General features: G+C 45.2%; 1 protein-coding gene across 3 annotated transcripts in view; it reads left to right on the forward strand.

Moving 5' to 3' along the window:
- The first annotated feature begins 2504 nt into the window (after nucleotides 1-2504).
- MAPK8IP3 (mitogen-activated protein kinase 8 interacting protein 3) overlaps nucleotides 2505-25159 on the forward strand; it is a 38034-nt gene continuing 15379 nt past the window's right edge. For 2 of the 3 annotated variants that reach the window (XM_080942378.1, XM_080942380.1), the window contains exons 1-7: nucleotides 2505-2934; nucleotides 10964-11084; nucleotides 14320-14390; nucleotides 14609-14700; nucleotides 20310-20454; nucleotides 23761-24007; nucleotides 24729-24831. In XM_080942378.1, the coding sequence (XP_080798504.1) occupies nucleotides 2617-2934; nucleotides 10964-11084; nucleotides 14320-14390; nucleotides 14609-14700; nucleotides 20310-20454; nucleotides 23761-24007; nucleotides 24729-24831 (1097 nt within the window). In that variant the 5' untranslated portion in view covers nucleotides 2505-2616. The remainder of the gene's footprint in view (nucleotides 2935-10963; nucleotides 11085-14319; nucleotides 14391-14608; nucleotides 14701-20309; nucleotides 20455-23760; nucleotides 24008-24728; nucleotides 24832-25159) is intronic. The other variant, XM_080942379.1, reaches the window with a different exon arrangement.

The raw sequence follows: 25159 nt of genomic DNA on the forward strand, positions 1-25159 counted from the left end.
ACCTTTTTTTTTAAATTCACTTTGCTTTGATTAGTTCCAAAAGACAAACCTGGCCCCGGTCATGTTAATAACAAAAGAGCTCTAGAACTTGTGAGGCACACCTTTGCGCACTTGGGAGGCAGACAGATCTCTCTGTAAAGTTCAAGTCCAGACTCGTCCACATAGTTCTGGGACAGTCAGAGTTATGTAAAAAGACCCTGTCCCTGTGTTAGTGGGAGGTTCCCCCACTGTGCCGTACGTACTAGCTTTAAGAATTTATAGGGATGAGATATAGTGGTTTGTGCCTTTGGTCCCAATACTTGGGTGGCAGAGACAGGTGATCTCTGAGAGTTTAGAAGAATCTAAGTTCCAAGACAACCAAGGCTATATAGACCCTATCTCAAAAAAAAAAAAAAGAAAAAGAAAAAGAAAAGAATTGGGGAAGTTGCTGAGACCTAAAACAAAATACTAAGACATCCCCTAAACACAATCTTGTACTATAATTTGTTTCTCAGGGGACTGGAGAGATGCCTCAATGCTTAAGAGTACTGACTGTTCTTGTAGAGGTCCAGAGTTCAGTTCCCACTAATCACATGGTGGCTCCCAACTGTAATTCCAGTTTTGGGAGATCCGATGGCTTCTGGCCTCTGGACACCAGGCATCCATGTGATGTAAACATAGGCAGATGAAACACTCATACCATACAAAGTTAGTCTAAAAACCAATCTTAAAGAATTAATCGTTTCATCTATTTGTCCTGGTTCCTAATTTTGGTAAATTAAAATTAACTCAGTTGGGACTGGAAAGATGGCCCTGTGGGTAGACCACTGGTTGCTCTTCTAGAGGACCCAGGTTCTATTTTTAGAACCCATGTGACACTCAAAACTCTTAGTTAACTTTAGTTCCAGGGGATCCAGTACCTTCTTCTGGTTTCTGTGAGCACCGGGCACATAAGAATGAAATGCCCATATACATTAAATAATAAAATAATGAAATGGTTTGTGGGTGGGTGGGAGTGGTAACATCTTCATAGAAGCAGGGGGAGGAGGGATGGGAGAGGAGGGAAAGGGCATAACATTTGAAATGTAAATACATAAAACATCCAATTAAAAAAGAAAAACAAACTGGCTCGGGTAACATTCACTGAATGACTACTGCAACATGCCCCTTTCACACTAGCCCACTTCCCTGGTTGGTTGAGAATATGTAGACTAAGCTTTGCAAGACTTGGAAGGTTAAATCAGTATCAAAACCCAAACAACCTGAAAATGTGGGGTATTCATTCACCCAGGAAGACTATTCAGACATGGGTTTAAGCCAATAGAAAGTCTTTATTAGCTGGCTCATGACTACACTGGTTGTTTAGGATCCCAAACAGGAGGTGTTGGGTCTTTCTCAGAATGAGCTTTTAAGCACAAAGTCATGTTCTGGATTGGCATGCTTCTGTTAACAACAGTTAGCCAGAAGCAGAACTACAGAAGCCAGAAGGCAAGGTTAGTGATTTAGACTTTCTCAGAACTATGGACACGGATGGACTTGGTCTGCTTTTTCTTTTTTTTTAGCAGGTGTGCTGAGTTTTAAAGCCCGGATAGCATTTCCATCATGGAGTCAGTTGTGCTAAGGTCTGGGGCCTGTTACAAAACAATCTATTAGAGTAAGTCTTTGTCTATATGTTTGGAAAGATGAGGGAAGTATAACCTCGGGTGATGGTGTAATGGCAGAAGCCAGGCAGAACAAGTTCCAGGTCAGCCAGTGTTACACAGTTAGACTTTATATGTGAAATTGTGGACGTTTTAAGTTTTCTGGACGTCTGGCTTAAAAGAAGGCTCAGCAGTTGAGAGTACTTGCTCTTATACAGGATCTCTGCTCAATTCTGGCCATCCATATGGCTGCTCACAACTGACTGTAATGCCAATTCAGACGCCCTCTTCTGGCCTTCACGGGCACCAGGAATGTGTGTGATGCACAAGCATACATACAACGAAACATAGGCACATAAAACAAGTAACTTTTATTTTTGAAGTAGGATGTAAATCTGAGCTGACCTGGAAGGCTTTCAAGTGGAAGCAGGCAGGAGGGGAAACCACATTATCAAGAAAGCTGTTCAAAGTCAGGTTCATGGTGTCCCCAGCAAAAAAAACACATACACACCAACTCGCTTTATATTCCGGTCTCAAGTACCACCGGAATATAAAGATCTTAGAACCCTGGTGGGCTGAGCAAATGAAACATTGCATGGAACTAGGCGAGCATCAGAGCGGGAAAGAACCATAAAGGGCACACGACACATGTCGCCTGAACGTCGAGGGTGGCCAAAGCATAACAGAGGTCTGAAGACCAAGAGGACAGATACAGAAGCATCCAGGTCACAACCAGACTGAGCTAGGTCAACGCCACCAGCAATGCAGCCCAGCCGGAAATGCTCCGGCCTTGTTTCCTTTTAGCGTCGGGGCGCTGAATTCGGGGCGGAGCGGGACGGGGCTCCACCCCCGCGGCTAGGCGGGACTTCCGGTAAGGGAGTGACGGGCGCGGCCTGGGCGGCGGCGCATCCCTAAGGTGGCGGCTGCCTGAGGTGACAGCGGCCCGAGGACTCGGGCACCAGAACGAGCCGCGCTGGCGGCGGCGGCGGTAGCCGCGATGATGGAGATCCAGATGGACGAGGGAGGAGGTGTGGTGGTGTACCAAGACGACTACTGCTCCGGCTCGGTCATGTCGGAGCGTGTGTCGGGCCTGGCGGGCTCCATCTACCGCGAGTTCGAGCGTCTCATTCACTGCTATGACGAAGAGGTGGTCAAGGAGCTTATGCCGCTGGTGGTGAACGTGCTGGAGAACCTTGACTCGGTGCTGAGCGAGAACCAGGAGCATGAGGTGGAGCTGGAGCTCCTACGCGAGGACAACGAGCAGCTGCTCACGCAATACGAGCGCGAGAAGGCGCTGCGCAAACAGGCCGAGGAGGTGCGTGGGCCCCGGCCGCCGTGGAGAGGGACGGTGTGGGTAGCGTGGAGCAGCAGCCAGCTCTGCTCAGCCGGCAGGATGCTGCTGCTGGGATGTGCCACTTTCTCCATCCAATTTTGGACCCAAAACCCAGCCTGTGCAGAGTCCGGGAGATATGGGCCCCTATTCCTGCTGTCCTCTGACCTTGGCTGCCGCCTGCTGGTTCTGGGTTTTATTCCTTCCGTCTTTTGAGCAAGTTGCCCTAGAATCACAAAGCCCAGAATTCTACTATTCTGGAAATAAATGCTCTACGGTTTATGATGGGAAGTGCCTTCTTATATGAGATTAAATTCCATTTAAGTGAAGTTGACTTGACACAGTCTTAGTGACTACTATTGATGTTAAGAGTCGATTTATCTTGAATCATTCCTGCTTATTGTGGTTTGCTTTTCGACTGTTAAGATCGTGCTGTTTCTGAATCGGGATGAACAGGCACCACCTGACTGGCTTCATCAAGTTCTCGATATATGGGGGGGGGGGGGGTTCAAAAGCTCTTAGGATGTGAGGAGGGCTTGGGGTGACCTCAGAAACAGGGAACTGGCTCCAGAAACTGTCTGGGCTAGATCAAGGTCACACACTGACCACAGACAAAAGAACAGGCCAAGTTACAGGGCAGACCTTGGAGAAAGCCTGAGCTTTACCTTCTGGGGTCATATTGCTGTATAGCAGGGCAGTACCCCAGAAGTCTGCAGTGTTTGGTCCTTCTAGACCAGCCCTGGAGTTGTGTCTTATGCTTGCCACCACTCCATTGCTCTGAACTCTCTGGGGACTTTTGATACAGTGACAAAGGATTCGGGTATTTCTTCCCCTTGCCTCCATACTTACATAGTCAAGATCACTGATGTGAAGGAAAAGGAGAAAATGAAGGTGGACAGCAGTAAGGCAAAGTTAACAGCCTTGTAACTTAAAATGGGCTCTGCCTAAAATAGGTACTTGCTTGATGTGGTGTTGACACTGCCCCCAGGGAGGATGCCTCCGCTGTCCAGTTTAATTATAAGCTGGACCGAGCGGTGAGTGTTCTCGGGGCTTACAGTGTGCGGGAGAGCCGAGACCCAACTCTTTAAAGAAGTCGAGCAAAGCAAGAAGTAAATAGCCGCTGAGCAGGCCAGGTGGAAGCCGTGGTTCAATGCTCATGCCCTTGGAGGGACTAAACACTGCAAACAGCATTCTAGCTCTTGTGTGGAATGAAGTGGATGTTTTTCGTCAGTTCTGTAAAAAAGACTACTGTGTACTAGTGGCCAGCTCCTTTTTCTAGACAGGGATGTGTGTGATCAGATGGTGTGATAGCCCAGGAGCTATGCATCACTGCATGCAGAGTTGCTGTGCTGCAGAAGTGCTGTCCCAGGCACTTTGCTTGTTTAAGCTTAGTCAGAGGTGGGTAATCTGAGCTGCCAGCAGCTTTCTGAAAAGACAGAATCTTCAAGGATTTTTTTTTAAAAAACATTTTTAAACAGAAACATCTCAGCCCTTTACTTTTACTTCTGTTCCTGATACCAGTGTGTTTTGATACCAGGTGTAGAGTTTGCAGATATCCACCTGACCATCATGCCCTCACGCACCACACATCTTACCCAGCCTCTCCCTTGAAGCTGTCTACAAATGAATGGGTTGCCAGAAGTCCACTACAAGTATCACTGTTGACCACTGGTTACCTACAAAGAAAAACTGTGGCAAGGTGGATTTAGTATCAAGGGCAATGTCCCTAATGTTTCAGCTCAGCCTTGGGCCTCATGATCTGTTGTTACCGATGTAAAGTTCTAATGTACAGTGTTCCCCTCCCCCCCTAGAAGAGAAAGGGACTGGAAAGAGGCAGCTAACTGCTAGCATTTTTCCTGCAACAGGCAAGCACGTAGATCATAGGAAGAAAAGTAATGTTTGAAAGAGTATTAATGGTATTAATTGCCATCATCTTTTAGCCCTAAAGAATGTGGTAGAAGCATCCTTTAGTTTATGTCAAGCAACTCCTGTGGGTTCTTTGTACATTTGCTAATGCTGTGGCATTTGCTGCTCCAAATGCAGCTTGACCCAAGTTTTATTTCCTACAAGACCCAGGATAATACCCTTTTCTCAAATTTCTACTTTAAGTGGTTAGAGGCCCTTTCTTCTATACTCATATGCCCTCCTACCTTCCCAAGTGCCACTTTTACTGCTTCGTCCTGGAAAGGTTTATCAGGCCACTCTGCCCTTGACCCCCAACTTCTAGCACCAGACAATGAACTAAAGAGAGCGCGAATGATCCTTATCATGCAAGAGCTCTGAAGAGTTTAGTATCTTTTGGCTTGTTCCACCCCAAAGTTAATCTGTTTTCCCTGTGGGTACCATCAAAGAGATCCTAGTCCTGTGTGATGAGAAGGGAAGCCGGCTTCTTGTTTCTGTGCACATCTCTCCACACTGATGCTTCAGTTCCTGAGGCTCAAAGACTCACTTTGGAGCAACCATTCTGCCCAGTGAGTGAACTTTCCATGACAATGGGCCTGTCCTGTTTTATACTATCCAGTTCTGTAGCCACTGGATACTGGCGTTTGAACATTTTCACTGTCACCCATAAAATTGTGGAAGTAGGACTTTGTTTTCCCTTTTTCTTTCTCTAATGCTGGCAATGGAAACCAGAACCTCAAAGCATGCTAGGCAAGTTCTTACCACTGAGCCACAATCTCAGCCTCTGCTTTTCATGTCTTTTAACTTGAATTGAAACAAACACATGTGGCCAGGACAACCTCACCAATGTATCTGTCTGACTGAGTTGACTTCATATAAAAGCAGGTGACTGATATTTTTAAGTTAGCACCAGGCAAGAAAGGAAAGTGCTTAAAACACAGGTTTGCATTCTTCAGTGGGCATTTTCCAGTTAAAGGGAGCTACCTAAGGCAGTTGAGGAGGAGACCTGGTGGAAGAAAACACTGTGATGGTGGGAGGAGGGGTGCCAGCTGTCTAGGAAACAGCACAGGAGGTGAGGAATTCTCACTGGGCTGGGAAGAGGACCGCTGGGAAATCCCTAGTGCCTGGAAGTCAGCTGTGCTATTGGCCATAAGACGAACCTTTGATCCTGAGCCTCATCTTTTAGTCTTGTTTGTGGGGGGAGGGTTTAACTCTCTTACCGAGGTCTCATTGGTATACACTGACTACACATGCTTAGTGTCTAGTTTAACTTTCAACATTCATGGAAGCCCCTGAAGCCTTTCCCCCTGCTTTGGAGTTCTCACAGAGTGATCTTGTTCTCTACTTCTCTCTGCCTCGTCCGCAGGTGACTGTCTTCTTTAACGTTCATCTTCTAGAACTTTAACTAAACAGAATAATTACCGGTATACTACCATCTGGCTTTTCACTGAGCTTTCATGATTTTGAGATTTGTTGAGGTTGTTGTCTGTGACACTTACGAGTATGTTTTGTATAGACAAGAAACTTAGGGGCTAACGAGTTAAATGTGAATCAACAGAGACAGATTTAAAGTTGTGCCTATTATGAAAATGTTTGGCCCACTCTTTCTCACCCAGCCTCTTAGATAGTGTTGCTCTTTCCACTCTTTGCCTCTTTTGGGACTCCTGTCCAGTTTTGTCCTAGCTAGCCCTTGTCTTACCCATCCTTCCGCTCAGCAAATACCAGAAAAACACACTCTTAGCTATAGCTCTGTCTGGTTCATATTTAGAATGTTGCCAGTTTTTAAGTGTGTGTGTGTGTGTGTGTGTGTGTGTGTGTGTGTGTGTGTGTGTAAATGAATAAATGAGGTTGGTGTGAGGGTAGGTAAGTAAGTATGTACCACAGCATGCACGTAGGACAGTTTTCAGGAGATGCTCTTCACCGTCTCACATCTCATCTGAGATGCATACCATAATATCCAGCTTACTTATGGGTTACAGGGATCAAACTCAGGTGGTTGGGCTTTTATGACTAGTGCTTTACCCATGAACCATCTCTCTGGCCCTAAAATGCAAAGACCTGTGTCAACTGAGGCATTATAACATCTTCCTAGTAGGCCATCACAATAATGTGGATAAAGCTGGACCAGATTGGGAAGCTTAAACAAACTAAAGGGGCAGTAGAGATGGCTCAGCAGTTAAGAGCATCTATTGCTTTTACAGAGGACCCAACTTCAGTTTTCAGCACCCATATCAGATGGCTTGCAGCCACCTATAGCTATAGCTCCAGGGATCTGATGCCCTCTTCTATACTTTATGGGTACCTGCATTCAAAAGTGCATGCAAAACACACTATATTAAAAATAAATATTTTTTAGCAAGAAACAAACCATCCTATACTAGGGAAAGAACCACAGAGGATAAAGTTTTTCTGAAAAGGGTAACTTTCTCCACCCCTACCCTAAGGAAGATTTTCATGAGTTTAGATTTGAGTTTTATCTTCATTGTTCTTACCTCCCTGGTATCATTTTTTCTCCCTTCTGCTCCCTTCCTTTTTCTTTTTCTTTTTTTTTTTTTTTTCCTGTTAAAGCATCTTTATTTTTGCAATTATCATTCCATACAAAAGCAACAGAAATGCAAATGTTGGCAAGTTTACATTGAATACATGAACCGAGCATCTGTACACGTTATCCTTTACAGCTATATTACATGGCACATTTTAATTTGTTTGGTTTTTAGAGATAGGGTTTCACTATTCAACCCTGGCTGTGTTAATACACACTGGCTGGCCCAGAACTCATTTGGTAGACAAGAGTGGCGTTGAATTCACAAGAGATCTGCCTTCCTCTCTCTGTCAAGTATTAAGATTAGAGGCCACCACACTAGGCCTCTCTCCCAGTATTTTGAGACAGTCTTGCTCTCTAGTCTAGGCTGGCTTTAAACTTGCAGTAGTACTTACTGTCTTGGCCTCTAAAGGCTTAAATTAGAGGCATGAGCTGCCACATCCAGTTTTTGTGTTATTGTTGTGGATTGGTTTGTTTGTTAAATGTATTTATTTTAATGTGTCTTGGTGTTTCATTTGTGTGTGTGTCTGTGTAACTGCCTGTGCCTGGTAACCTGGAAGCCAAAAGAGGGCAAAGAATCCCCTAGGGCTGGAGTTACAGAAAGTTGTAAGCCATGTCAATGCTGATCCTTTGTAAAGAGCAGCCAGTGTTCTTAACCACTCAGCCATTGCTCTAGCCTCTGTTTTTTTTTTTTTTAAAGATATGTTTATTGTATGTATATGAGTATACTGTAGCTGTCAGACACACCAGAAGAGGGCATCAGATCTCATTACAGATGGCTGTGAGCCACCATGTGGTTGCTTGGATTTGAACTCAGGACCTCTGGAAGAGCAGTCATTGCTCTTAACCACTGAGCCATCTCTCCAGCCCTAGCCTCTGTTTTTTAAGACAACCATGTTGCCTAGACTAGTCTCAAGCTTACTATTTTGCTGAGGCTAGCCTTGAGCACCAGGTGTGGTTTTAATCCTTTGTTTTTTGGATTTTCTTTTTGTTTTTGGAGACAGGGTTTCTCTGTGTATCACAGGCTGGTCTGAAGCTCAGAGATCCATCCTCCTTGGCCTGAGTGCTGGGATTAAAAAAGCATGTGCCACCACTGCCTGACTAATCTTATTCTTTTCTTTTTGATTATTTGTCCTAAAAATCAGAGGGCATTAAATATGTTGTGTTTAAATGGATTCTGGATAGATGTTTAGTGAATAAGAGGAACACTTGCTACATTCCTGAACTGTGGCCATATTACTAACCCACATCTAACATTTGAAGATAGAAATATCCTGCTTGAGGCTGGAGAGATGGCTCAGTGGTTAAGAGCACTGACTGCTCTTCCAAAGGTCCTGAGTTCAATTCCTACCACATGGTGGCTCACAACCATCTGTAGTGGGATCTGATGCCCTCTTCTGGTGTGTCTGAAGACAGCTACAGTGTGTCATATACATAAAATAAATAATATTTAAAAAAGAAAGCTCTGTCTCCGTTTCTTTCAAGTGCTGTCTAGGGGTTCTTGCAGATAGTGTCTCTAACTCCAGCCTCCCAGCTCAGGACCTACATTCGATGTGTTTTGAACCTAGGTGGTTGCCACAGGTGATGGATGGCACAGGCTCAAAAAGCCCAACTTTCCCCTAGCTTCACACCTGTGTGCTTGCTAATACCAAGACCAATAAGGCACATTTTTATTTTGGGAATTCTCTTTCTTTTCCCCTTTCAATAATGCAAAAGAACCTGAAGAACCTGATTTTTTTTTTTTTTTTAGTCCTCTTGGTGGTCACTTTTAACAAACTAGATGAGTTTCTGTGAGAGAGAAGAGAAGTCACCTTCCCAGGAAAGCATGCTTGGTTTAGGAAAGCTGTAACAGTCCTGTGAATCATACACTTCCCTTCAGTCCTGGCCTCCTCCATTGTCACCTTTTATGTTTAACAAGGATATAAAGTTGACTTTTTCACTTTATATTTTATATGTCAAATGGGAAGAGTAATCTCATTCCATGGAACTCTTAAAAAAAAAAAGTCTGGTTGATTCAGAATCACTTGTTTTTGTGGTATTTCTGCATATACACACAAAACCCCCTGCATTTTGCTGGCTCTAGGGTATTCTTCCTTCCACGTGATTGAGTGCAGTGTCTGTAATGTTGCAGTCTCTTCCCTCCTAGCTTCTCCCCACCCCAACACACATACACCCTGGGGTATTTTCCTCTTGCTGGCTATACAGGATGAGTCATCCTTCCATCATTCCCTGGAGCTCTGTGCTCCAGCACAAAGACCTTGGTCAGGCTGCAGCGGGAGGGACATCAGATTGATCAGACTGCTGTGGAGTGGGTGTAGGTGGGTTATTATATGAAGCAAGGCCCTAGCTGGAAACTGAAGTCTGAATTCCTGTTAGCTTTATATTCATGTCCTCTGAGAAGCTTTTTATGCTTTTAAAGTCCACCTGGTGTTTGTTTCCTACAGATGGGATTTCCTGGTCACATTCTGGTTTCCTGTTCAGTACTTGCACACACTTCCTTCTTCAACTCTTACTACTGTAGGGATTACAGAATGTCACTTACTTAGCTTGACTTTCTGCTGCAGAGGCAATGTGGACCCAGGGCCCACACCATGGGTACTGCTTCTCTCTTGGTCTCATTAGAGTGTCTGTTTTACAGAGTGATTTTTTTTCACTTGGTTAGATGATGATCATTTTGCTCTAAAACTCTCCAGGCTGGGGCTTTTCAGAGACAGTGCTTGTAGTTTCTAGTCCAGTAATAATGAATCTTGAGCTAAGAGGGGATTGAAATGCAGATTAATGGGGATGGAGGGATAACTCAGGGGTTAAGAACACTAACTACTCTTCCAGAGGACCAAGGTTCAATTTCTAGCACCTACATGGCAGCTCACAACTGTCTATAACTCAAATTCTGGAGAATCTGATGCCCTCTTCTATTCAGCATGATCCTGTATGCACACTTATAAAAATAAAAGAACACTCGGGAAGCAGAGGCAGGGGGATCTATGTGAGTTCAAGGCCAGCCAGGCCTGTAGTGAGTACCACAGAGAGAGGATTTCCCTGTCTTAAAAAAAAAAAAAAAAAAAAAAAAAAAAAAAAAAAACCCAAACAATGGAAAATAATGAAGTAGAGATGAGGACAAGCATTGCCTTCCTTCATCTCCATGTTTAATACTGACAGGGGTAATCTGTAGTCTATTTGTAAGTAACATGAGCCACATCATTTATGGATCCCAATTAACTGGTCATGGGCCTTCCTACTTCTCATGAGGCCCTGGAAAGGCATGTGAAAGCTGAGTTCACAGGCCAGCAGGAATGGTATCAGCTAGCCAGACGTTCCAGTCACTCATTCTTGGCTGTTCTCTTATTATCAGGGTTTATATGCATTGTCTCTCTATAGATGGGAAAAGGGAAAGGCAGGCAGCATAAAGGGAAAGGAATAGAGGATCTAGTGGAAACCCTTACTCTGGCACCAGCTTGTGGCCTCAGGGTGTCTGGATTCTTGGGTTCTTGAACTTGTACTTTTCCTTGTGAAAGGCACTGTCACCTGACCAGCACACACCAAGCTTGTCTTTGTTCTTCCCATGCATAGAAATTCATTGAATTTGAAGATGCCTTGGAACAAGAGAAGAAAGAACTCCAGATCCAGGTAGAACATTATGAGTTTCAGACACGCCAACTGGAGCTAAAGGCCAAAAACTATGCAGATCAGAGTAAGTAGCTCGAAGGAGCCATGAGTTGGGATTGCCATGTATAATCTACAACTGATCTGGGAGGAGTACACAAGTTGTTGATTAAAGGGGGTGGGTGATTCTCAACTGCATGTTCTGTCTCATCACACAACTGTATTTCCATAGCTTTAGGTGGGAATAAAGTCCTTATGGCACAGCACACATACTTCATAAATCTGACTAGAAAATAGCAAACACTCACACCCTCGGTCCTCCTGTGCTTCTAAGGAAAAAGTACTGTGGCCTTGAATCCTGATTGATCTTTGTGAAGCTAACTGTTTTAGTGACAGTTCCTAAGAGATCTTTAGGTTTTCTTCTTGTTTGCAAGTACTAGCCGTTTGCCTACTGCGCACCCTCTAACATTGATCCTCAGCACAATAGTCTCTAAGTCTCAGCCTTGGAGTCAGTCAGGATCAACCTTTTAAACTAGTTTCCCCCTTTCCAGAATGCTGGCCAACTGTATCTTTAGAGAAAGGTAAAAAGGTGCTTTTGAATTAAAAACTAGGGGCTGGCGAGATGGCTCAGTGTTAAGAGCCCTGGCTGCTCTTCCAGAGGTCCTGAGTTCAATTCCCAGCAACCACATGGTGGCTCACAACCATCTGTAATGAGATCTGATGCCCACTTCTGGCACACACATATACATGCAGATAGAGCAGTCATACACATAAAATAAATAAATCTTTTTAAAATTTTTTTGCAAAAATTAAAAAAATTATGCCAGTAGTGGTGGTGCACACCTTTCATTTCAGCATTGGAGACAAAAGCAGGTTGGTCTCTGTGAGTTCAAGGCCAGCTTGGACTACAGTTATTCCAGGACAGTCAGGGCTACACAGAGAAACCCTGTCTTGAAAACTAAATGATAGTAGAAGCAGTAGTAGTAGTAGTAGTAGTAGTAGTAGTAGTAGTAGTAGTAGTAGTAGTAGTAGTAAGAACTGTAAAAACATTTAGCTTGTAAAGCTATACTTAAGGGTCTGAAGATTAGTTATTAAGAATATGCACTGTCCTTTCAGAGGACCTGAGTTGGCTCCCAGCCCCTACATTAGGCAGCTCACAACTGCTTATAGTTCAAGCTCCAGGAGGCTTTGATATCCCTGGCTTCCTCAGGCACCTGCACTACACAACCCACCCACCCCACACCCACATACTCATAATTTAAAATAATAAAAACAAATCTTTAAACTGTATTTAAACTATTACAGCCATCATTTGGTCTTCTTTTGTGATTTAGTATTTCAGTAACTAAAACACGTTTGTCACTTTATGTGGTTACTTTGAGAAACAGCTACTTTCATTTCTCTGAGAAATTAGAATTGATAAAATTGAATTGGGGCAGGAAGAAAAACTGGCTTACTAGGTTGGTTTGACCTAGTCCAAGGCAGAGACTGAGAGGCTACTGTACTAGATTACAGTCCTGCTGAGGATCAGGGTCTGAGGGTGAGCTCTGGGCAGGTGGCTTCTTTACGCAAGTATTGCAAACAAGAAGCAAATCTGAATGCCTATTTTAGATATATAATAAATCTCATTTTAAACAGGTGCTGTGACTTTCCTTCTGATTAGAGTGTTTGACATATGAAAACTTACTGGCTCTTTTCTTAGGAAAAATAATGCCAAATAAGATTACTTGGTGGTGACTCTCAAGGCTAGCTTGATGCCTGGGGCCAAATGGGGAGCTCTCATCGAGGCAGTAGCTGTACACACTCCCAAGCAATGGCCTATAGGGAGGCCTTCACTAACACCGGTTCCTTCCAGGTACATATATAGACAGCCAAAAGGCAACCTTTCCAAGGGACAAAGACAGGCTGAGTTTGAACACTCCTGTCATGGGTAGGGTAGACTTCTTGTTTTGGGGGCAGCCACATAAGTGTGTGCTGTTTTAGCTTATGTAAGTCATGCATATAGTGCACCAATGTCTATATGTCAAGTATATAAGTCACATGTATTCTATGCTTTATTCACATGTATAAGTCATGTGTAGATTGGGTTCTAGTATCTATGAGTCATATTGTGCTAGCTACTTGAGTCTTCCAAGTTATGGGCTTAGGATGTTAGTGTCTGTACTAGTGTCCGTAGGTCCCATTTGTGTTGAGTTTTGGTGTCCCTGGCTCCATATGCACTGGGTGTTGGTATTCTTGGACTCCATGTGTGGTGTATATTGGTGTCCTTGGGTTCCATGTGCTCTGGGTACTTGTTTGTCTTTGGATCTAGTGTGTGTTAGGTGCTGGTGTCCATGCTTTAAACTCCTTCGAGAAAAGTAATGCAGCTGACTTTGCCTTGCATTGATGCTTATACTGAGCTTCTAAAAGGGGTCCCTACGCTACTACCAGTTGTTGGATACAGGATGAGCAGCAGTAGTCTCTATAGATGCTGCCCAGCCGTCCCAGAACACAGAGCACACCGTGGTCTGAGATGAGGCGTGAAGCTGTGTAATTTATTAGATCAATCTAGAAAACACATCAGGAGTTCAGGGGGAGGTGAGGGAAGCCTCTCACTGAGGACAGATAGATGAACGCCAGTGAAGTACCATACCACTCAACGTCCAGGACACACAGCTGCATATGGCCTGCCTTGCTTTGGTTGTGTCATCACTCAGTGGGCCTCGGAGGAAGGCACACAAGGGCAGTGGCATGTAGCTCTGTCAGCAGGACTTAGCACTGGCTGCCTGACCAGTATTACCATTTAGTTTATTTTAGACTAGTACATGCCACACTAAAGGAGACCATTCTGGGTGTCACCAGGGACTATCAGTTTGGGGTAGTAGCCTAGAGGAAACAAGTTCAGCTCTTGATGCAGTTAAGGAATGCAGCTTTTCCTTTCATCACATGCTGCTGAGCTCGGTCAGACTCGGATTATTCTCTTTTCATGAGCGTCTCACTTCTGTTTAAAAAGTTTTTGTTTAGTCATTTATTTGTTTTAGAGGTTTTGGGGGTGAAGTCCAAGGCCATGTTCATAATACTAGGCAAGTGGTCTCCCATTGAGTCCTCACTTCCATGTTCTTTTGGCACACGCTATGAGATTTGCCTGTGTTTGGAAGCTTCCGGCTACCCTGAGCAGTTGCTTTTGTCAGTCCCACCCATCCTGGTTTCTCTTATAGCAGGACTGTGTGTTCTCACACACGAGGCTCTGCTGTACCATGTGTCAGGGTTGTTACAGGCCAGAGGCCGTGGACTGAGCTGTGGAGCGTAGACTGTGCAGCTCACACAGTGGTTGTGTTTTCTAGTTTCCCGGCTGGAGGAGCGGGAGTCAGAGATGAAGAAGGAATACAATGCCCTGCACCAGCGGCACACAGAGGTAGGTGCTAGTGCTGGCATAAGAGTGGGTTTTAACTGCTAGGGCTGCACTTGATCATTTGTTCCTGATCTTTGGTCACTTCTTCTAACACCTTTGTTGTTTGGTAGAAAGCTGTCTGCTCATGTTCCCTAAAAGAATTGTCGTATCCAAACACAACGCTTCAGAACCGTAGCATTGGGAGTTCAGTGGGTGACACTAACAGGGACCCCTCTTCACAGATGATCCAGACCTATGTGGAACACATCGAAAGATCTAAGATGCAGCAAGTTGGGGGTAGCAGCCAAACAGAAAGCAGCCTGCCAGGGCGGAGGTAGGTGTGGTGGGCAGGAAGGAGGGAGTGGTAGGGACACTGGGCAGGATTGTGCATGAAGGTGGATTTGGCTTTGCTGTAACTGCCTTGCCTTCTGCTCAGTCCCAGGTCTTTGAGGCTCAGAAAAATTGTGTACGGTCTGTCCTTGCTCTATATGGATTCTAATTTTGCAAACTTTACTACTTATTAAAATATATTTGAAACGTTGCCAGTCAGTATTCACAGTGCTTTCATAGCTCAGTGAGCATATTGTGGGGGTGTGGAGTTTGAACCAAAGGGCAGGCTCTGGACCAAGGTTTAACTCAGTGGTGCTCTACGTAGATGCCAGTGGGAGGGGCAGCAGAATCTGCAGCAGCCTGGCAGATAGAAGTACAGAGGCCTTGGCCCAATACGATGGCTTTGAAGCAACTGCGACTTTAAACAGTTACCAACCTTATTTAACCTTATTTTCTTATTTATACTGAGTATATATATCATCTGGTGAAGTCTATTCAGATGAGCTGTGGGATCTAAAACTGAGATCTTTGTAAAATATGTACAGATACCCCCTTGGCCAGTATCTTTTTTTTTTTTTTTTGAGATTTATTTATTTTAAGTACACTGTAGCTGTCTTCAGACACACCAGAAGATGGCATCAGATCTCATTACAAATGGTTGTGAGCCACCATGTGGTTGCTGCGATTTGAACTCAGAACCTCTGGAAGAGCAGTCAGTGCTCTTAACCACTGAGCCATCTCTCCAGCCCTGGGGCAGTATTGATATTCTTTATCTGTATTCTAAAACAGACACATCTAGCCTGTGGCCCGTAGACCACGTGGGTGCTAAGATAGCTATGTTTGCAACCCAACACATTTGTAGATAACAATGTCAAAAGTTGGGCACCTCTACTCTAGAATGTAATATTACTAGTCAGCTTTTTAAGGATGATGGGCTACTTTGTGCAGCCCCATCCTATACTTCATGCAGGGTAGCATGATGTCCAAACCCTAGGTTATGCCCAAGTCAGGATTTGGTGCTAGTTTTGCTCAAACTTCAGGAAGATTCCTGCTGAGCATGGCTTCCTTACCACTTTCTATCTGAGTTGAAACATTGTCTAGATGGGTATCTAGAGAGCAAGTATCAGAGATCTCATGGGACATCACCAGCTTGAGAGAGTTGAGTGATAGAGACATTAGTCAAGTGTGGGGAGAGACGGGAGACAGAACACACAGAAACACAAATTTTTGAACCAGACATTACCTTATTGGTCCCAAATTCCTGCAGCTAAACCTTTTGAAATCAGGTCTGGCCCAGTAAAGGCCTCTAGTTGCTTTATAATAAGGCTGCGTATGATCACAGTTTGCTTGCTTCTTCTGTGCACTATATCTACAAATGAAAAGGTTAAGGATCTACAGCTCTGGGCTGAGTGTGGCAAAGTTGTCCTCTTCAGCATGCCAGTCTTTAACATGAAAACAGAATGCATGCGAAAGCCAGAGGAAGGGAGGGAGGGTCTGGGCTCTCTGGCATGGTGCTGCTTCTTGTAGCAGAAAGTAGGCAGTGTACTAGCAGTCTGAAGAGATCCCAAGCACTAAAGAATTAGCAAGACAATAATATGGATGGTTTTGGTGAGCTGTAACTCTGAGTTCACTATAGCCAAAGAGTAGAAACTCTGCACTGCTACCTGAGAGCTTCGCACCCTGAGGCTGCTGCCTCCTGCCCTTTCTTCTCTGAGAGCAGGAGACCCTTGACGTGTTTCACGAGAAGTAGATCTGTGAATCTCCTCTGCCTGTGGCTATCCTGTGTTCTCTGGGCGGCATAGGACCGTTGGTGCCAAGAATAAGGGTGACACTCATAGTGGAGAGGCTTTTTTTAATGCCTTTTAGAAACCCCAAAAAGCTTCTATGGCCTTTTTTTTGTTTGTTTGACAAACGGGATTTTCCAGCCTAATCAGGAAGAGTGCTCTCTGAGTTCAAACCCTTGGGTATTTGATCAGCTATGACCTGATTTGTCCATTGATCGCCAAGGCCAAGGAATAAGCAGCCTTAGTCTCCTGACCCCATCGCTAGCCTTCCACACTAGTCTCCACAGCATAGGAGAATGAGGCTTGTTACCAGGCTTATGGAGACTGGGTGTGGAGCACGGTGGGAGGGAATATTTAACTCCCACCACCTTAGCCAGTGCCTCTGAAGTTCCTCAACCCATAGACTCCATTCTCCCTGCCATTATTGAGTAGTTAAATAGAAACTAATCAGTCTCCCATGGTCTAAACCCAAGCTGGCAACAAGGTAGTACAGAGCCCTCAGCAAGGACAGAAACTATTTTGACCCAAAATAGTGGGCTAATTGAGGTAAAGAACCCTTCCTCCATCCCAAGTGTGTATGCACTATCACAGGCAGGGACTTTACTTCAGCACTGCTGATGTTCTGCCCTTGGGATGAGGTAGAAGAAAGCTGTGTTCTTTAGGTCAGATGTTTAAGTTGGTCCACTCTGAGCTCACACTTTTTCAGTTCCCCACAAGGACTTTATAAAGTCTTTATTCCTCCTGAGTCTGAGCTGCTGGCCACTTATAATGCATGTGGCTTTTTCCTGCACTCCTGGCGTGGTTTTCAGAATCTGTATGTCTGGAATGAACGCAGTGAACTCTCCAACACTTGCTGTTCTTGAACCATTGTTGCAGATGTACATGGGAGCCTGTGTGTGTCTCTGTGCCTTATCCTATGTGCACATGGTATTTGTGATAAGCCCTATGTTCACCCACCTACCTGTTTAATAGGTCATATCCTATGGTCTTTTGTCAAAACCATAAGGATCTGAACCTCATGTGTCTATCCCTGTTAGATACTGTGTATAGTTATTGTTTGTATGGAGGAGAAAACATGATGGGGGTCTAGATACCTCACCATCATTAAGCATGTGCTTTCTCTGTGAACACATACATAGATAATAGCCACTGTGACTTTGATTCTCTAATGTGGTCTTCTTGTCCTGCCCTCTGTGCTGTCGCTGCTATGTGCTGGCCATTGTGTCTGTTGCTGCTTGCAGTCCTCGCCAGTCGTGGAGGAAAAGGTAAAGCCTGTGGGTCTTTGTCCACTGCAGTGCTGAGATCACTGTGAGGATTGGGGTCGTCTAAGGGGAGAATTAGGACATTGATTGCTCTGATTGAAATCACGGTTTTCTTGATGGACTTCTGCAGCTGTACATTCACAAGACTGAGGAGGTACAGACTTGTTGCATACACTAGCATAGCCACGCAGTAATTGGGAGAACAAGAGTTCCTTGAGTTTTTCAGATTCAAAGTTCTACCCCACATTCAAGAACTGTCTGCCCTGTCACAGATGAAATCATGCCGTTGACTCTAGCCACTGAGAGCAGTGTGTGGCTGCAGTTCCAATTTACCCTGACTTGGGAGGTGGTAGGCCAGTAGAAACATCTCAAGCTGTGGATTTAATCACCAGCGGTGTGTGTGAGTCATTCCATCCTTTGAAACAAGAGCCACCTTCCCTCTTCTCATCCTGTAGAATCAGGAGGAGAGCAGCAAGAGAGGCATCATTGGCTTAGGGCCTAGGAGCACATTATGTGCTTCTCACCCAGGTCATGAGTGAGAGTGCTTAATGGGGTCAGAACTAGGCCCAGGGGTCTTCCCCATGGGAGGCAGAATGTGGTCAAGGAGACTAGGAGCCTGCTGGAACAGGCGGTGCTAGTGAGCTCTTCTGCCTTCTCAGTCCCTGGCTGTGCTGTCCTCTCAGTCCCAGGGACTTGGCACTTGTGAGATATTGTCAGTACAGCTGAGCCGGGGAAGTTCAAGTAGACAAACTAATTCTCCAACTCTTTTGGGACACAGCATCTGAATTATTTCTACTTAATGGTAAAAGGCCAAGTAAATCCTAGTGAAGGAATCATGCAAACCAGACCCTCAAGAGTGCTTTCCAGAGAGGCCTCAGCCCTGAGCATTCCTCCACTACCCCAGCCTATAGTCCCCACATGAAACACCCAGCCTCTTTGATTCTATCCTTGCCATGATAAGCCAATAAGAAAGCAAACTCAAATCTCAGCAAGTACAAGGGGTCTCCTTATTGCAGGAGACAGGTGTTGTTTGGGGCAGGACTGACTAATCAATGGATTTCCACCAAGAGAACCTTGCCCAGACTCATGCTTTCTCAAGCTAAACAGCCACCTACAGGCATTCCTGGGTGTACCTTTAGCCTTCCTCCTCACCCCTTGCATTCTTCATGAAGTAAGGAGAGAGCATGAATTACCTGTCTTCAGAGTATGTGTGCTAGCCCCTGGACATGGCTCCTTGGCACTTCCATTCCCATGTCTCTAGGGCAGAAGCTATGGCATAAACAGACACTAATGCTTGATCTGAACAGCTTTGAACATTTTAGATAGACAGCTCTGGTTATGTGGTGTTGCCTAGACCTGTTTAAGGCCAAAGCTGCTTCATTGGCAGCCTCTACTTTTGGACATGTCATCTGTCAGCACATAAAAACATTGTCCTTTAACAGTCAATGACAGTAGTGTTCTTTGTTTCAACATGTCCTGTTAAGAAGGGTCAGTGAGGAGATGATTCAGTGGGGGTCAGATCTCCCAGAGCTTGCTGGCCAGATAGTCTAACCAATGGGTGCATTCAGTAGAAGACCTTGTCTCAAAATACAAGGTGGAGAGTCTCACACATAAACCCAAGAGGCCCCAGAGAACTGGTTGGTAAATGAAAAATAAAGGGTCTTGTTGAGGCTGGAGAAATAGCTCAGCAGTTAAGAAGACTTACTGTTCTTCCAAAGGACCTGAGTTCCGTTCTAAGCACATGCATGAGGCAGCTCACAGTTGTCTATACCTCTAGAATCTGACAGTCCCTTCTGGACTCTTATACATATCCACATGCTACACACATATATTCAGAATTTTAAAATAATTAATATTGGGCTGTAGAGATGGCTCAGTGGTTAAGAGCATTGGTAGTTCTTTCAGAGGTCCTGAGTTCAATTCCCAGCAACCACATGGTGGCTCACATCTGGTCTATAATGAGATTTGATGTCCTCTTCTGGTGTGTCTGAAGAGATCAACAGTATATTTACATACATCAAATAAATCTTTTTTAAAACAAAAAGAAAGAAAGAGAATTAATATTGAAAAAGTTCTTGTTGTTGGCATTGCTTTAGGATTACCAGCTCTGGCACTGTTTCTGTTTAAAATTAGACAAAAGAGAAGGGCTGGAGAGGTGGCTGATGTTAACCCATCAGAGCACTGTCTATTCTTCAAAAGGACCTGCATTTGATTCCTAGTACCCACATGGTGGCTCCCAATCATCTATAAATCAAATATCAGGATCCAATGCCCTCTGAACTCCATTGCACCAGGCATGCATGTACACAGATGTACATGTAGGCAAAACCAACCATACGCATAAAATTAAATTAAATGTTAAATTAGAGCATGGCAGGAAATACATAAATCCTACCTAGTTAAGGGGTCTTTCACATATTCCTCAAATATGCAGAAATGGTACTTAGTGGCTGGGTACAGGATGCCACTGTAAGCATAGACAGTATCCCTGTGTCAAGAAACGGACTTTGATTCTTTCCTAGCACCATCTAACCATCCACCCTGTGTTTACCTCTCTTCCCCTGCAGCAGGAAGGAGCGTCCCACCTCTCTGAATGTCTTCCCCCTGGCTGATGGAATGGTACGTGCACAGATGGGGGGCAAGCTCGTGCCTGCGGGGGACCACTGGCATCTGAGTGACCTCGGCCAGCTACAGTCCAGCTCCAGCTACCAGGTTTTGTAGCCGTGTGTGTAGTGAGGGTCCCCAACTACTGGCATCCCGTGTCCACCCAGGGGACTCCAGTCTTGGCTGTTTTCCCTGAGTTAGTCTGCCATCACCTGACATGAGATAGGGACAAGAAACAGAGCTGGGGTGTCAGTATGCATGAGCTTCCTGCTCTGTTTTACCTCACACTAACACCTGTGAGTTTAGGAAACCCTTAGTTTCTCAGGCCACTCTGCAAACAAGGAAGCCATGTCTATTAAGGCTGAACAACCAGAACATAGCCCCAAATACATGTATCTAGATGCCAGCCAGAGTGTACTCAGTATCTAGAGTCTGAGGCTTCTGCTTGGAGGCAGCACAGAAATGAGATGTCTCTTGCCTTGGGCTCTTTTCTATTTGTCTTTGGCCATAGCTCCTCAGCCACAAGCTGAAAAGGGAGATACTACCACCCACAGGTTTGCACCCCAAACATGGAGCCCAGAAGAGGTTAGGTCATTCATTCAGGGCTCCAGGTCACTTTCTGTACAAGGGTGGGGATGTATAGTTAGACTGCCTAGAAGGCAGCTACAACACTGTCAGGTAAGGGAGATTGCCTTCCTGGGGTGGAGGAGGTACCCTTTGGTCTGGTAAAAAGTTCCTCAGAGGGAATTGCGGGGGACACATGCTCATGAGCCTCCAGACTTGATGAATGTGGGGTCTAGGACTTCTGAAATTTCTTGCTATTGCTCTTGGCCTACTGTCCTTCCTGTGTCCAGCTTGCCTACAGGGGCTATTGTTTGCTGCTGCTGTGTCAGAAAGTGACCCACTGCTTCTACTCTTGTTTTAGGCAATGAGTATATCTGCAAGACAGAGGTGCTGGTGCCCTGTCTCATTGTCCTGCCAGTGTATGTACCCTAAGAAGAAGGCACCAAAACCCATAAGAATTCTCCTATCCCTGCCGCCTAGATATGGCCTTGCCATTATGCGAGCTTTTCATGCTTGCTCGCTCAGTCTCCCTGTGAGAAGGCTTCCTTTAAGCATTTGCAGAAGCTACAAGAACTTGAGAATGCCATGGGAGCCTATGTCTGACCCGCACTGGCTCTAGACGCCTACTCAGGGCCATGCTTTACCAGCTTTCCTTCTTACCACGTCTTTGCTGTCTCTATGTTGTCTGAAATTGTTTTTCTCTTTTAAACCATGATGTTTTGTGTTTTAGTTTGTTGTATGTTTCATTTGATTTTTCTCATTTTTAAAACGTAATTACACATTAAGTTCTTTTTATTTCATGTTCCATATTTTAAAGTTTTTCTAATTTCTTAATTTTTGTTTGTTTTTTGTTTTGTTTTTTGTTTTTATATACTGTAGTGTTTTAACCAAACAGTTGTGGCTACTCATGGTGAGGAATGACCGCCAAGAGTGTGGGTTCTTTGCAATACATTTGGAGGTCACTGCTCCCCGTTGATGTTTAGGAGGTTGAGAGGTTTGCCCTAGGTAAGTGGTAGCCAGGGGGTTGTATCCCCTGGGTAAGTGTGGCCATGTAGGATAACAGAGCCGGGGCACTGGGGGAGGCACAGCCAGAGGACAGAACCCCCCATTTTTACCAAAGGGTCACGATAGGCAGGAGAACATGGACACTGAAGGAAGGAGGTGTGGAAATGAGGAGACTCATATCCCTGGCTTCTTCCTGGGCTGCTGGGAATTTCTTTTTTGCCCTTTACTGGGTGGCAGCAGCAGATGTCTACATCTGGAAGGCACCTGGATGACTCTGAAGAGAGGCAAGCACATGTGTTTTGAGAGCTACAGCTCAAAAGCTCCATGTGAACCATGCTTGCCTCTTTTGGCACTCACAAGCATATGAAGGAATAAAAGGTTTCTCCCTTGTCATACTGGGCAGAAGCTGGATCCAGATACAGAGCTACAATTTTGTGACAGAGCTGTTTGCAAGATGGCTGCACTGCATGCTGGTGTAAGGGTTCCTGCCTCTGCATTGCTGGCTAGGACTAAATTGTGTTTGGCTGTGGGCCACTGTGGCCACTGTAGCATCCTTGAGCTTCACTCGCTTGATGAAGGAGCACCATTGAATTCTGACAAGAGAGCTGTCCTTTGCCAAGCATCCCCTGCACAATTGTCTATTTAGAAATAAAGCAACTTGATAGATAAAGCCAGAACCTTGAACTTTGAAGACATGACTGTGTCCAGTACTGAGAGACTCATGCCTGGCAGTGATCAAGTTGAGCAAAAGCATTCACAGAACCAGCTCTAACCTCTGAGACCCAGGTGCACGCTATTACGTTCATATCTCTACATTTACCCAGCTCAGTACAGAGCCACGTACTTCTGAGCATCCTCACCAACAGAATACTCTTCTGAAGGCATGCCCTCTCTCTGGAAGACAAAACTCTAGACCCCTGGACAGTACATAGCTGAGATGTTTACTCATTTTCCTTGGCCTTCACAACAAAGAAGCAAAAAATCTGAAGGGCAGCTGTTGCCTAGAATAACCAGGGCACCTACTCAGAGTCACATGTCATATGCATTTGTCAATATTAATTAATAGAGGAATGTTTGGGAGTCAGTTTTTATCAAGATTTAAAGTTTTATCAGGAAAGAACACAGAATAAAATGTGTGCTTGTTTTATACCCTTCAGCTGAGGGCATTTTTTTCCCCTCACAAGATTTATAAGATTAACAGCTGGCTTCTCTATGAGCCTGAGTTTCCTCCAGAACAGTTCCCATTTTATTAAAGCAGAATTTGCATTGCTGTTCAGGGCTAAAGTTTGGTTCAGCTGATGTGTTAAAGAAGCATTCAGGATCTCCTTAGGGGTCCCAGTCATAGAGTAAGAGAAACACTGCTCTCTACCACTGTCCTCAGCCAGGGCCAAGCATTTGTGTCCTAGAATTGATCAGAGGGAGTGGTAGTAAAGTAGCTTAGTGTACAGCACACCTGGCCACCCAGCGCCAGGTAGCAGCTTCCTTATCCCTGGGCCCATGCTAGTCTACCCACAACTGCAAAGGTCACCCACTGTGTCTTCCACCATGTCGTGTGTGTAGCATCACATCACTCGTGATTGTGCTGGACTGTCCTATGGCAGGTATAAGCTGAAAGCTCCATTCAGTGAGGTGGTGGCTGCTTCTGGGAAGTCGGGCAGCTGTGGGTGAGCATCATTGTTCAGGAGTAACTAGGCCAAAAGGAGACTCCTGCCTCTACAGGTGGGCACAGTGCTGTTTGTCTGTAACCATGTAGCAGAGAAACAGCCTTGGGGCCTCAGCAGCCTCTCTAACCATGACACCATGGCCTACGGTGATGTTCTCTCTCCCTTCTCTGTTTGGCTCTAGTGTCCAAACGATGAGATGTCTGAGTCAGGCCAGTCCTCAGCCGCTGCAACACCCAGTACCACAGGTACCAAGTCCAACACGCCCACATCCTCCGTGCCCTCAGCAGCCGTCACGCCACTCAATGAGAGCCTCCAGCCCCTGGGGGACTATGGCAGTGTCACAAAGAACAACAAGAGAGCCCGAGAGAAGCGCAACAGCCGTAACATGGAGGTCCAGGTCACCCAAGAGATGCGGAACGTCAGTATTGGTGTGTAGTCTGTTCAGCGGCCTACCAGTCATCCCATCCCCAGTGAGGCCATGCACCTGCTGCTCACTGCCACTCCTGTCCACACTGAGAGGCGTCTCTTCCTCTCTGGGTTTTAGCTTGAGCAGATACTAAGCTAAGGCTTCTATGGCAAGTACCACAGGTAGGCAGTTTAGCTATCCTATAAGGAGGAAGAGGACCAAGGTGCAGACAGTCTCTCCTGATGTCTTTCTTGCTGGGCTTACAGAGGGCCAACTCCCTGTATCCTCACAGTCTATCTTGTAAGGACCCCAGTTGAGTGAGGTAAGCCACATGGCCTCATCTTATTTGATCACCTCCTTAAAGCAGACTCCAACCTGGTCAAGGTGGTATACATCTATAATTCCCAGCTCTTGGGAGGTAGGGGCAGGAGGGTTAGGAGTTCAAGACTAGCCTAGGGTGCATGAGACTCAGAAAGACAGAGACCCAATTTTGAAACTTACACAGGGCAGGCCAGGAGTGGGATCTTCCTCAGCAGTGCATACCTATTACAGGCTTTCCTCCCTAGACTCCCATAGTACTGGAGTCTCCATCCACCTGGCCAGTATGTGGAGAACCCTTTTTTGACAGTCATATCTAATGGAAGCTAGTGTAGATTCTGTAGATGCAGGCCTGGGAAGCCTTCATGAATAGGGCAAAAGTTTTCAGGTTATCCTGACACAAAGTTTCCTATGCTCTGTACTAGGTATGGGCAGCAGTGATGAGTGGTCTGATGTTCAGGACATTATCGACTCCACCCCAGAGCTGGACGTGTGTCCAGAAACCCGTCTGGACCGCACAGGAAGCAGGTACTCTTTTAGCCAGGCTCTGGATGAGGATTCAGTGTGCTTTGGGGGGCGGGGAGGGATAATCATTATCATATCCCAGTCATGTCTGTACCCACATTGCAGGGTTAGCGTTGCACAGGTATAGCAGTCAGTTTCCTATCCCTATGAAAAAATACTTGAAATCATCAGGACTACATAGAGTAACCCTGTCTCAAAAAACCTAAATAAATAAATATAAACAAACAATGATAAGGAGGGGGAAGTGGGTTGATTTCAACTTATAACTTGAGTTTCATGGCTTTAGCCTTTGGGCCTGACAGTATATCATGAGGGAAGCATATGGTGAGAG

The sequence above is a fragment of the Micromys minutus genome, assembly GCF_963924665.1.
Source record: "Micromys minutus genome assembly, chromosome: 31".
Lineage (NCBI taxonomy): Eukaryota > Metazoa > Chordata > Mammalia > Rodentia > Muridae > Micromys > Micromys minutus.